This window comes from Camelus bactrianus, chromosome 7 (genome assembly GCF_048773025.1).
Source record: "Camelus bactrianus isolate YW-2024 breed Bactrian camel chromosome 7, ASM4877302v1, whole genome shotgun sequence".
Taxonomy (NCBI): Eukaryota; Metazoa; Chordata; class Mammalia; order Artiodactyla; family Camelidae; genus Camelus; species Camelus bactrianus.
In genome coordinates, this window is record NC_133545.1 from 43,624,841 (window position 1) to 43,639,096 (window position 14,256).

The 14,256-nt window shown below is 34.7% G+C and overlaps 1 protein-coding gene across 6 annotated transcripts in view; it reads left to right on the forward strand.

The window, feature by feature from the left end:
- SKAP2 (src kinase associated phosphoprotein 2) overlaps positions 1–14,256 on the forward strand; it is a 291,337-nt gene that overhangs the window by 234,303 nt on the left and 42,778 nt on the right. For all 6 annotated transcript variants that reach the window (XM_074367326.1, XM_045505658.2, XM_045505659.2 and 3 more), the window contains 3 exons: positions 5,163–5,287; positions 6,170–6,233; positions 6,591–6,728. In XM_074367326.1, the coding sequence (XP_074223427.1) occupies positions 5,163–5,287; positions 6,170–6,233; positions 6,591–6,728 (327 nt within the window). The remainder of the gene's footprint in view (positions 1–5,162; positions 5,288–6,169; positions 6,234–6,590; positions 6,729–14,256) is intronic.

Below are 14,256 nucleotides of genomic sequence, written 5' to 3' on the forward strand. Positions count from 1 at the left end.
GACATTAAGGTATTCTTGGTGTGATGTTTATGTTAACAGTAGTTATATGTTGCAGTAGTCTAACAGACCATATCATAATTATGATCTAAATTTCAGTTGTAGAGGAATATGGTGTATAGCCAAAAAAAAAAAAAAAAAATAGAAACAGGGCTTTAAATTCCTGTTCTACAAAAATGCCAGTAATTTATTCTCCATTCACTGCTATCTTATACTACATTGTTTTTTAATTAAGTTTATTCCTGTGGTTGAAAACGTGTGGCTGTAAGTAAAAAACACTTGATTTTTATGCTTGCAGTATACTTTTATTTTAAAGGAGAAAAAAAAAAAGATTTTGGAAATACCTAAAATTTCCTGCTACCAAATCTTATGAACCAAACTTCTAATTCTAACTAGAGTGCTTCCCTTTGGGCCCATAAATATTGCTTGTGTTTACTATTCAGAGCCGCTTGGGGCCCTTAATTAATAAATATATATAGCTTATAGTATTTCACTTAAAATAGTAATAATTTGGTATTTCCTCACAGTAAAACTCAAAGCACCAGAAATATACTTCAAGTGGCTGAATTAGCATTGGCAGCTAAGCAAGGAAAATGCTTATGTGACTTTAACTGAGGGCCTAAAATAACTTACTAATCAATTGGATAAAGTTTAATGAAAGGGTTTAGTATTCAGGGGTATATTTCCCTCTTCCCTACTGGTGAGCATTAATACTTATGGAAATAATATGAGTTACTAACTCAGAGAGGAAGGCCTTGTTAAATATAAGAAGTAGATACTATCAGACATTTCTGAACAAATTTAATATTTTTCTGTTTGCTAGCCATTTGTACCAAATTAGCATTTTTGGTATATAATAACAGAAACCAACTTTGTTTACACAGAAAAAGAAATTATTGGGAGAGTATCAGTTGTCAGACAGAATTAATGGGAAGGCTAAACAACCAGGTTCAGAAAAGCAGGCAAGGACTAAGGGAGGTGAGGTGGCTGGAACTTCAGCTCAGTCCTCATCTCCAGGGACAGTCTTGATTGGGACACACTGCTGTCCCTGCCATGCCAGGACTTGTGGTGTTGCCATTGTGCACTGCCACTAATTGGTGAATGCAATTAGGAGTGGATTCTGAATTCTCCCCTGATTCTTTTGTTAGTCAGTTCAGACTTAGGTCCAAGGCTGGAACATCTGCTTGACTGATCTGGAACAGGGGAAATCTAGCCTCTGTCCAGCTTCTGTGGAAGGAAGCTGGCTCTGCCCCCTGGTGATCTCAGGACTAAAATAGGAAAGATACTTAGATGCTGGGGATCCTAAAATGACAAATGCTCACAACTTACAGGGATGCTAAATGATTTAGAATTATTTAGTTGCTATGTTTTACTATGTTTAAAATAATAGGAGAGTGGTTTAGGCATATTTTCTGAGAGCCAACAAAGAAGAGAAAAGGCAAGCATATTTGCAAGAAAAATAGGTCTAGTTTGGCTCTTGGTAGGTGGTGGTGGGGTGGAGAGAGAGAATGTGGGGGCAGTTGATGAAGGAAAGGGAGAAATGAGAATGATGCTTAGTTTTCTGGTTTGGGGTCTTCAGTTAACAAAGGTGCCACTTATTGAGAAGGAGGACACGACAGGAAAGCTCACAGGTACTGCAGTGGCGATGAGATGATCTCCATTGTGGGCATGTTATTCATTGTGCCTACAGGACAATCAAGAGATGAAACATGTATGGTGAGCAGGTGAAGATTTAATTCTGAAGCTGGACTAAAGATAAAGAATTATGAGTCACAAGCATATTGATAGGAATTTAATCTCTGGGATGGGGTGAAGTTGCCCAGTGAAAACTATAAAGCCGGAAAAGAGCAGGATTTAGAACCTAACCCATCATGGCTGTTTATAAGAGATGGCAAAGGTGTAGGAGCTCAGAAAGCAAGCTGAGAAAGTTGGGCCCAAGTTGCAGGAGGAAATGCAAGATACTGTGTATCATCCCTACTGAGATTTCATAAATTACATGTTCTAGAATGCTGATTTTTCAAACATTAGTGTGTATCAAAATCAGCTGGGGTGCTTGCTAAAATCTTGGTTTCCTAGACCCACCCTCAGAGATTGCTATACAACAAGTGCAGAGTGGTAGGCATTTTTGCATTTTTAACAAGCATACAAAATGCTTCTGAGATATGTGATTCTTGAAATACAATTTGAGAAACATCTTTCTAGGAGACAGTGTGAAACGGTTGAAAATGCAAGGTTTTAGAATCAGACTTACGTTAGAGTCCTGGCTTTGACCACTTTGGTTGTGTGGCTGTGAGCAAGTTGATTATTTTAAGGGGTTTTTTCCCCCATCAGAGCTGGGGATATAATAAATACCTTCTCTGTCTCAGAATTATTACAAGGTATATATGAGATAGGCTATATTAAATTTCTGGCATATAAAAGGAGCTCAGCAAATGTGATTCATCTTTTTGGCACTTAAAAACCCCAGAACACAGTTGCAAACCTAAAGCCAGTGAAAAAGTAGGGGGAAATAGCTATCATTAACCTCATGCATTTTGTTTTGTATGAGATTAGAGCCAACTCCTTTTTTATCTTGAACCTACTGAATTAGAATTGTGTAAAATTAAGTTACTGATTTAATAGATTTCATTATCTAGTTTCTCCTGGCAGCCTACAGTTCTGTAGACATTAAATTCAAACAGCATGATATAGGCAAGGTTAAAGTGTGAAATAGAAGCTGAGGGAAATATAATAGAGGAACAAACACTCAAAAATCCTGAGGGCATCAGTGTGTTATAACATACTATAAATAGTAATACTCAAATTCATACTGCTAGATCATCAAGAAAATGTTAAATTATGTTTATAAGAATTGTTTGAGAAGTCAGGGAAGTATGTATTTCAGAAATTTTCCATTATAAAAACCAATATTTTAAAGAGTTTTGGCACTTAAAAAGAATAAACTTCTACTCTTTGGGAAGTTCACTTAGGTAAAATATTTTATTAGTCTGGATAAATGACCTTATATGACTTCATTTCCTCTTTGATTAGCGTGTAACTATTTTTAACAATCTGTCTCAATCTCAAGTCAACAAGTGTCTTTGAAACTGTCCCAGAAAGCGCTGTGGACCTAACCTGTATGTAAATTGCTATGGATTGCTGTGATGCTCAGATTTGCCCTTTTGTCTGTGCTTTGAAGAGATGCTAATGTGACGGGGAAAGAGCAGAAACTCAGCCTTACCTTGTCTGCCCATTCATTTCATAAGCTGAACTTCCTATCTCATGTTGGCTGAATTGGAAATATGGTTACTTTATGGTTATGGATTTGCAAAAGCTACTAAGAAAAAATTATGAATTTCTCTTCGTTCTCTTCAGCCTTTCTGTTACCATACTTCTATCTCTACTTAGATGTTTATGTGATTATTTATCCTCAAATACTCAATAATCAGCCAAATAGGCCTAGGTATTTGTTTCTTCTTATTATTTTTATTTGGTTAAACAACAAGTCTTAGGTCTTTCTTTGATGGAATGAGGTTTTCTTCCATTATATCTTTAATTATTGGCACTGTTTTATATGTTACTCTTCTTCTAGGATACCCTTTTTTTTTCTTATGTTGTGTTTTTATCAGTCCTCCATATTCATTATATTTCCTTTTATCCGTTTTTTCCCTTACTCTTTTTTTTCTACTAACTGAGGGAGTTTTTTAAAGGTATATCTGATCTCATTTTTTAACAGTGTCCAAAATTTTCAACTTTTTATCACTTTAATACATTATTTGTCTTGCTCTGCATTTTCTATTCCTTTATACAGAATTTCCCCCTTATTTTACTAGCTCCATTCCAATTTCTACCTGTCTCAGCCATTTCTCTTTTTATTTTATATTACATGGTTTCATCTTTCATCTTTTCAAGAATCTGTTTCAACTTTATAAAAGATGTAAAGCAATTAATTGTCTAAAGTTTGTTTCTTTTTCTCATAGATTGTTCTTGCTTTCTTCATCTTGAGTGCTATGTTAAGTTTCTGTATTGCATAACATTTTTATGACACTTGTCTTCATTTGTTGGCTTTTTCTTTTACTTATCTCTGGACAAGGATATACCAGATATCCTAGTCTCTATAATCTGGAATTGCTTACCTCTAGATTGGATTAGTGGCTTCTCTCTGGTTCATCTGACTAGAGGCTGCTCACATCCTCCCCTTAGATGCTAACAGAACATCTGAAACATGGCCCATAGCATATTTCTGAGAGTTTTGTTTAAAGTAGCTCTGTTGCCTGGTTGTCTTATTTCCAGATAATCTTAGCACAAGAAGGTATCCTGCTCCTCAAAGCTTTTCCAAATTCAGTCTTTGTGATGCTGATTTTGTATTTCCAGACATAATCTCCCATTCCTTGTGCTTTTCCATCCCCACTCATGTTCTACTGCTAAGAATTTTAGACCCAGACTAGAGGTAGAAAGCCTGGGCTTTAGATGAGATAGACTAAGTGAGTAGAGCGATTGAGTCTTTGTGCAGCAGGGGAGCTTCCTTCCTCCATCTGGTCCTTGAAAATCCTGGGGTTTTTTTCCTGGGAAGTTTAAGGAAATCAGTTGTTCTGTATAGCTTTGATACTTTGCTTCCAACTACTTCCATTTTTAATAGTGAAAATTAAATCCTTTTGCAGTGTGTGTGGATCATTGACTAAAATTCCTGGAGCAGTTAAATTTGTATTGTGTGTGGGAGTGTGTACTGAGGGGGTGTGTTTCAGTGGGAAGATGGGAAAGATCTGGTGTGGTGTTACTAGCTCTTGTCTCACCATACCTACAATGCTCTTGTTTTACACTCAGCATAAATTTGTTCAATGAGTGAATGGATGACTTCGTTTTCTTTGAGAATTTTAGAAGAACCAACTGTGCTTAACCATTATTATTTTAATACCTTTTCCTCTATATTATTTTTCTAGTTAGGCATTTGGCATAATATGTTCTAGGAATACCAGTTCCATAAAATATTCTGTGACAAAAAGGTTCCATGAAAAAATAATTTTGGGAAATGCTACATACTAAATCTTTCTCATAGAAATTCAGTCAATATATAAATATATTAAGGGCCTCAAGAACTCACAATAAACCTAAATAAAAGATAATCGACTGGGCATTTATATTCATTATAGTAATTGAAATTCTAACTTTCGCTTTATCTTCAACAGACAAACAACAGAAAGGTGAATTTGCAATAGATGGCTACAATATCAGAATGAATAACACTCTTAGGAAGGATGGAAAGAAAGATTGCTGTTTTGAAATCTCTGCTCCTGATAAACGTATCTATCAGGTTGGAGTTTTTAATGTTGCTTTGAAATTAAGTTGATAAAATGTCCTGATTTCTTTTATAAAGACATTAACATTTTGTTAAAAAAAAAACTGTCACTGACATGTTAATAATAATAATAAATGCTGGTTTTTATACATTAAACATTCATGTAAGAGGAAATAAATTTTTTTAAAGAAAAATTTCAGATTAGTTCAAGTGATATCTTCTTGTAAGAGAACAAGTGAATATGTAATTTATCAATTACTTCACATGTTGCATTTTATATCTATTTTAATAGAACTGTGTGCTTTCTTAAAAGGATTACATGGCAGAAAGAGTAAAATTATCAGAAGAAAAATATCAGAGCATTAATGCATACTGTATTGCTTAGGGTTGTGAGAGAAAATGAAGGTAAAGGCACGTATCAGCTCTGCAATTCAAGAGCTATCAGCTAGCATCAATATGGAATGTACATTTAATAAGTTTTAAATATCTGAGATTGCAGTTGAAAGCCAGTTAATTAAGTTGTCAGGTAGTGTGTTGGAATCTGACAAGAACATTTTTAAGAAAACTGTACCCAGCAGTCTAAAGAAATTCATGGGTGTCTTCTAATTGTCAAGGGCAAATTTTGTTCATCAGTTCTGTCTTTGACATTGATGAAGAGAAGCAGCTTTTTTTCCTGCACAGCTGCCAGCTGCTGATCAGAGTTTCAAATCCATCATCCACTGCTTCAATTACATAAATTTGTCAAAATTAACTGTACATTATAAGAAGCATCCTTGCAAGAAAAGTAGTACTAGACATGCAAAGAATTACTAATGGTCTTAAAGAAATGAAAAGAACGCAATATACCTTTCATTTCTACTGTGGTGATTTTTGTTGCTATTGTTTGTTTTTTATTAGTTCACAGCAGCTTCTCCCAAAGATGCCGAAGAATGGGTACAGCAGCTGAGATTTGTATTACAAGGTAAGAACAATCAATTGAACGAGTTATTGCAGTCTTTCAGTGCTGAATAACTGAATGATGTGGATTTTCACATACAGAAGCTTATCGACTTCTGTGAAAAATGACCAAGGAAACCTGACTGGTATTAATACAGACTATTCACTTCAGATTAATAAAAGCATCTTTTCTACAAGTACCACTTGGAAACTTTGAAATTCACATACTTTTGCAAGAATCAATTTCTTTTTTAAACATTTAAGTTAATGAGATAGCTTACAGCGATATTGTGACTTTAGGGCTGCACTGAGTTAGGAAATAGGGTTTTGAAAATCTCTTTTGCAGTCTTTAAAATTTTACTTCATGAAACATGTTTCATAGATATGGGGTCTGATGTCATTCCTGAGGATGATGATGAAAGAGGAGAATTGTATGATGATGTGGACCATTCTCTACCAATCAGCAGTTCACCAGCCAGCAGCCAGCCAATTGATGATGAAATTTATGAAGAACTTCCAGGTATTTATTTTCTGGTGATCCATTTAAGGATTTTAGGGCTTTTTTTTTTTTTAATGTCATATATCATCAAGTTGACAACTTGAGAAGAAAATAGTGAGCTACTAAGAACAGGACAAAGAAAATCTTCAAAACTCTGTATTTTACGAAGAGGGTTGTACTTGAGGTGTTTCAAGTGAGTGGATATACACGTATGAAAAGTGAATGGAATGTTAAAATGAAGCAGCTACAGCCCTAATCTCATGGGACTTTTGGCTCATTAACATTGTTTATGCTACATAATTTTTTAATTAAAAAATTGACTTGCCTTACAGTTTTTTCCACCAACTCACACATCATTTTTTATTTATACATCTTGGAACTTCCATTAACCAGAAGTTCTATGCACACCCCATATGTCAACAACTTCTGCCTCATATATTCCTCTTTGCTGTGGTGTATTGCATTGTCTTGGAGGAATATTGTTGAACTATAAACAAAGGCCTTTTGAAGCTTTGAAGTTTTTTTTACTTGATATTTTATCACTGGTGTGAATAAGTTTTCTTATTGTACGTTTTCAGGCGTGATTTAGTGTTTATATGCCTCAGTATCTGTTATGTAAAATAAATTTAATTGTCTATTAGCTGTTTGACTACAGTCTTGAGGGTCAACCTGAAACAGAAAGGCAGGCATCTGGAACTTAAAATACTTAGAATATGAAAACATTATTAATACTCTAGGTGGAAATGAGGCTTTTTCTGGCTATTAAAAATCAGCCATTAGAGAAGAAAAAGGGATTATAGGCAATATAAGTGATATTTAACTAACATCTCATGTAGAAAGGCTATTTTTTTCCTAAATAGCACAACTTAATGACAGTATAAACCCTTAAAACTGATTTTAAAATTCCTAAAATATTCAAAATTAATGTATAAATGTGATTTTTCAATAAAGTCAGTAGAGAATAATAACTAGCACGTGGAGTATAGAGTCAAAAAGTTTAAATTCTGGCTGTACCATTTACTAGCTCAGTGACCTTAAAAGTCAATTTCTTCATCTATAAAATAAGGCTAATTTCATGAGGAGGTAGTGGTGGTAAATGAGGTGCTGTATCTAAAGCTCTCAGCACAGTGCTTGAATCATAGCAATTCCACAGTAAATTGTAACATCATCGTTATTGTTTTCATGATTATATCTGGTAAATTCTTGCAAGTGCTCTTATGCAGTTATAATAATGGTTTTCTAACCAAGTAAAAATGAATGAGTATAACAGTACTATAAATTCAAGATATTACAAAAATTACTCAAAACATGCATCTACATATTGTCTTTTACTACCCTAGAAGAAGAAGATTAGTATAAAAGCATAATTTTGTGGCAAATGGTCATTTGTATATTTCTGTTATTTTAATAGAACTCTGTGTTTTTGGCTCCTTCCTTTGTGATTTAGCCCAAGAAGATGGCATCTGCCATGGCATCAGTTATCCTCAAGTAGGGAAGAATATTCTCTGCTTGTCTTCAGTCACACCGTATCACTAATACAGTTATGTTAGTCTTTAAAATGTTCAGAAGAGCTTGTGAGAATGCACCCCGCTGTAAAATGGAGGAGTGTAGTACCTTTAAACATGATATCACTGTCATACACACCTCGTTCCTTTAAAACCCTGCAGTGAATGGGTTACATTACAATTGTTGAATTGACTGTTAATTAAGTTCTATGCTCCTTCAACTTGACCATCCTCTCCCTGCCCCTCAAATGAAAAATTGGTTAGGAATAAAGAGTTATAGCATAGTTACAGGATTTTCATAATAAAGATCCAAGCAAGACCTCTTGTAAGTAGCTTGAAATCTTAAAAATATGAAACATCTTTTATTTTCTCTCACTACGATGTTGTTCTTCATCACTTTTTTTTTAGCCTAGAGCCACAAAATTGTTGGAAATAAGCAGTTACTCTTGAAGTGGTCTTACTTCTTGCTGTAGTCCTGGAAGAAATCTAAGCTGCTCTGGGATTCCTCGCCCCTGCCTGGGATCCCAGTTGCTGTACAAAGTGATTGAGCTTGATAGAGCCTGCAAGTGTGCCCCTGGGAAGGAAGCTGGTGTAGGCAGCTGTGACATGTCTATTCTTTCTTCCCCAGTGTAACGGAGAGCCACTTCAGTGTCTGCACAGTTCAAGTTTGCGAGTCTGAGCCAACCGCTGCAGAGGGGATTCTTAGTGAAAGCCCTAAAGTTGGCTCTTAGAGTTAGAGGTTTTGTTTGATGAAATATCTAGAACTAGAAAGGGAACTTTTATTCTTTCAAAAATGATCTCTCTTTCAGGAGAAGAGTTAAGCTAATTGCTTTCACTTCTGTGAAATATGAACATAATTTTGAGAGGAGGTGAAAACAGTGGGAAATCGGTGAACAAATTTACAAACTGTTGGTATCTTTCCAGTTCTGTGCAAAGAACTGGGTAAATCTGAAATAGGACTGGTTAAATTCCCAGAATTAATTAAAACTATCATTTCGACACAATTTTCTGTTAATTATGCATAGTTGGAAACTAAGCCTCTCAGGTGAAAGATGAAGCCTAAAATGTGTTTGAAGAAAAATCTAAGTATTCCACATGTTACTTTAAATCACAGAGTTCTTTTTCTGAGAAAGTAAAGCTCTTACTTGAATAAATGTATTTTTTAAATGTGAAATAAACCTGCAGTGTTTAAGTCTCAAGAATAATAAGAAGAAAGCTTTGTTTAAAAAATTGTATTACACAATATCCCCTGAAAAATGTTTATAATTCTGTGAGAGTGCAAGTAGTTTCATTATAATTGTTTTTCAGTTAGAATGCTCTAATTTTATTACAGCAGCTTCTCTTTAATTTCTTGTTCATTAATTTTTAACTAACTTCACAAAAGAATCAGAATAAACTTGTAAGATTTCTTTGCATTTAGGATATTTATTCATATGTACAGAGGAGTTGAGAGAATGCCATTTCTGAGGAATAATAAAGGCATTTGGCTTTTCTTCAAATATCCTAATACTTTGACATTTTTTATGTCTTAGTACCTATTAGCATAGGCCAGTCAGGTTTGCTTACATTGTGATATTACCATAGCATATTTATATTTGCCCAGCTAATAGTTTGATCAGAGTGTGTTAAACTACTTCATAACACAGTAATGAGTTCATTTGGCTTAGCACACATTTCAGAAGTTATTGCTCATTTTTTTCTTTAGAAGTACAGAAGAATGTTTTTGTTTGAATTTAAATCTCGAAAGGGGAAAACAATACTTCGGACATTGCTGCAAAAGTCAACTCAGATTGCTTTTCCCTTCCAATTCCCATGTCAGTTGATTTTTTTCTATAATGTCAGGAAATTGTGCAGAAACAACACAACAAAAAGTGTTTTTTAAGATATAGACTCAGTAGAATCAGCTAGTAGCAAGAATGGTAACTGCCAGTTAGCCTGTTAAACCTGTAGATTCCAGGGGAATTGCATTTGAAATTCTTCCGGCAAGTGGGCTGGAGGAGAGAGGGTAGCGTAAAATAGGAGGACAAATTTCTAATCCCATTAACCTATTTTAAGTGTGAATTCATTCTTTTCTTTTATATTGTAATGATAGATCGAACTGTTCCAAGCCCGTAAAGGATATTTTTATCCTTTGGTCATTCAATTACATTTCAAATTTATTCAGCCCAACTATCGAAATCTAAAATGGAATATAAAGTAAAACGCAGTATAAATTTTTTTCCATGAAACTATAATATATACATAAAAAAGAACAGTATTTGAGTACTTAAATTTGAAGCAATCTCCAGCAAGTGCATATGAAAGCCAACTTTATCAATAAGTGCTTACCCACCCACCTCCCAAATACATTTTAGCTGTATTTTCTTGCTGAGTAATTATCACTAATATTCCCAAGTTAATAGCAAGATTATAGAGGCCCTTGGAGTCTGGTATTAACATAATTCCTGATTTCACCAAAAAATTTTTTCTCATTCTGTCTTTGGAATACAATGGAAAGATGCCAGTTGACTTTCATAGAATCACATATATTCAGCATTTTAATGTTAGTCCAGGCAGCCTCAGGCATTCCTTTTCCTTAAACTATAGTACTGAATTATAAAGTGTGGTGATTCAATCCCCAGTACCGCCTCTAAAAATACCCCCCCCCAAAAAACAACAAAAACAAACAAAAAAATTAAAATTAAAGTGTGGTGATACGGTATCCTATTACATGGTATGATGAACTAGAGTCAGTTTTTTGGATGGTTTCATCTCTGAACTATGCTGAGAATTATCTGGAGTTATAGAATATAAGGAAAACATCCATAAATTAGGGTCACTGCACACATCTAATTGTTTATATTTTTATTTTTCTGAATATAAATGTGATTTTAGTGTTCTTCATAATATGGCATGAAGCTTTGGAATGTAATTTTGTCTGTCATCTTGCTTTTCTCTCCTTTGCCATTGGCATTGCAAGCAAATTCTTCTCATTACAAGAGATGGTTTAACACATATAAAACTCCAAATACCTGTGAGTGTGCAAAACATATATTCCTATTTGTAGAGAAATAAACTAGGCTGTTTTTGCAACTTGGCATTACATCAGTGATTCTCAACCAGGGGAAATTTTGGACCCCATATTTTTGGGAGCCATTTAATGATTAAATGCCCGGAGGCATTTTTGGTTGACACAACCTGTGTGTGTGTGTGTGGGGGGTGTTTTACCGGAGATAGAGGCCAGGGATGCTGCTAAACATTCTATAAAGCACAGGACAACCCCCTCAATTATCTGGCCCAGAATGTCAATAGTGCTAAGGTTGAAAAAGCCTGTCTTAAGGAAGTAATAGACAACTTTTGGTTTATCACCCTTTTATCTGTGTCTCTTGAGCTGTAAAACCTATGCTCCTTATAAGAGTTTATTTTTATGGACAAAACACAGATTGGCTTATGTAAGTAAAACAAGATTACAGAGAATGGTTCTAGGTCATAAGGGGTTAGGGGACTTGTCTGTCACAGTTTCCTTCAAGGGACTGAACTTCTGTCAGTCTTAGAGAAATAAGAAAACCATGAACAATTTAAAAAAGGGGGAAGCATTCTCTCTATTTTCATGAGCTGCAATCTGTGAAGGGAGAGTCTTTTTTGAGATTGTAAATAATGTGTCTTTATTATGTAGACACTTGGCTTATATTATTCTAATAGGGTTACTCACTTGAGACTGAAGTGAAGGACCTGTAGGCGAGGGCATTGAATCTTAAAGGCAGTCAGGCCACCTAGGACAATGCAAGGCCAACCAATACCAAGGCCACCTGGAATTTGACAGGTGGCTTTAAGAGGAGAGGAAGTCCAATAATGGAATTTCTCTCCCTTTTGGGGCCTGGACTTGTAGGAGATTAATGGGCTTGAGGTGGCAAGAGACATGGTCTCTGCTCCTGGACCAGCAGGGAGTCCCTGAGGCTGCCGTGCTGGGGGATGAGTGGAGATGAGCTTACCTGAGGGCGCTTCACAACAAGCCACATCAGGTGGTTCTTTAATATTCTCTGTACATTTCCCTTTTGCTATTGCTGAGTCTTATTTTTTAAATCTATACTTACAAACAATATATACTCACTGGAAAAAAACCTTAAAAATATTGCTGATGGGCATAAAATTTAAATGTAGAAGTCATTCACCTTCTATCCTAAGGAAACATTGTTAACAGTGTGATTCCCATCTTTTGTCTTTTTTTTTTTTTACCCTGCTTCCAAATATACAATGCATATAAAACTTAAAAAAAAGAGATTCTTCTTTTCATTTGCTTTCTTGTGCCTTTTAATTCTTTTCCTTTCCTTTTCTTCCTACTTCCTTATTACCTTCTTCCTTTTCTCATTTTATTTCCTCCCTTCCCTTTCCCATTTCCATCCTTTCTTTTCTTCCTTGCAGATATTCCTGAGCACCTGTTATATGGGGGGGCCGTACCTAGGTGCTGGGAATCCCTCTGCCATTCTTACACAGGCCTTAAATGGGTGTAGCTACGCCTTCCCTTTCTGGTCCAAGCCCCTTGACTTACAACTACACCCTTAATTCCCCATGTTTATTATTCCCTGTATTATATTCATGACTCATGAGTTTGTTATCTTTGCTTTTCTGTTATATGAATCCCATCTTCCAGCAGATAGTGTCAGAACTATCGTGACATCTCTCAAGACATCTTCCACGTCCCCTCCTTCTCTCCATCTGCCTGGCTCCATCCACTCCCTGCCCCATGCACACAGAATACCTTTCTCTGTATCTGTAACCAGTAAATTGTTGTGGTCGGGAGCAAGGACTTTGGAGGCAAGCACACATTTGAGTTCCAGCTCTGTTCCTCACTGTGTACTTCAGCCAAAAGAAAAGTGAACATAGAGGTACTGTAGAGAATACAAGAAATAATAGTGAACATAGAAATAGGTAAAATATGTCAGTAACTTTATTTAACTATTGGTTATTTTTAAATGAGCTTTTATTTTTAATTTAAAAAAGAGGTTAAACTAAGCTAGCAATTTAAAAAACTAGCTGGGGCAAGATGGAGATGCAGAGTAGTGAAAGTATGCCGAGTATTGTCTTACTCAGGAGGGAGAAGACAAATATGGAGGAACTACAGTCTTTATTAGGAAATGTATGTTAAAATTTCAGAGTAAATTCTAAATAAATAGGAATGCAATCTTGGGTTCCCAAAGCAGCAGTAGGGAAATAAAAAGTGATCACAGAAAAAATTTTAAATCCAAATGAAAGCAGGAGAAAAGAAAAAGGAGCAAAGAGAATATATGGTAAAAATAAGCCCAAATATAAAAATAATTACAATAAATGTAATTTGATTAAAATAATTATTAAAAGATAGAAATTATCACATTGAATTTTTAAAAAAAAATATCTAGCAACATTTTTAGAGGAGACATTCCTGAAACAAAACCAACATAGAATTTTTCAAATAAGGGAATGAAAATAAATATACAGGCCTATTCAAAGAAAGCTGCTATAGCAGTGTTAACATTGGGTAATAAAGAATATAAAGCATAAAGCACTAATAAGACTACAAAATGACAATATGTAACAATAGTAAAAGATGATATTATTAAGTTTAAATGTATCTATCTACATAACTTTGAATTCTATAAAGCAAAAATTTATAAGGCAAATCTGACCTACTCACTTACTTAATGTGGGCAATTTTAAAATACTGTTTTTAGAAACTGGTAGACGAAGGGGGCAAAAAGTTAGTAACTATATGGAAAATGTGAGCCCCTAAAATTAATAAACTTGATCTAATCTATCTAAAAAGATACAAAAAGATATATGTTCTTTTCAGTACACATAGAATATTCATGGAAATTGACTATCATATATAAGTTTACAATTGAAATCTCAACACATTTCAATGAATCTGTATTATACAGATTATGTTCTTTAAATAAAATGAAATTTAATTAGAAACCAGCACTAAAAAGATAGTTTAAAATACCCAAGCCTCTGTGTTTGCAGGCTGAAGAATAAATTTCTGAACAGCTCATGAGTTAAAAGAGGAAATCACAAAGGAAATTACAAAA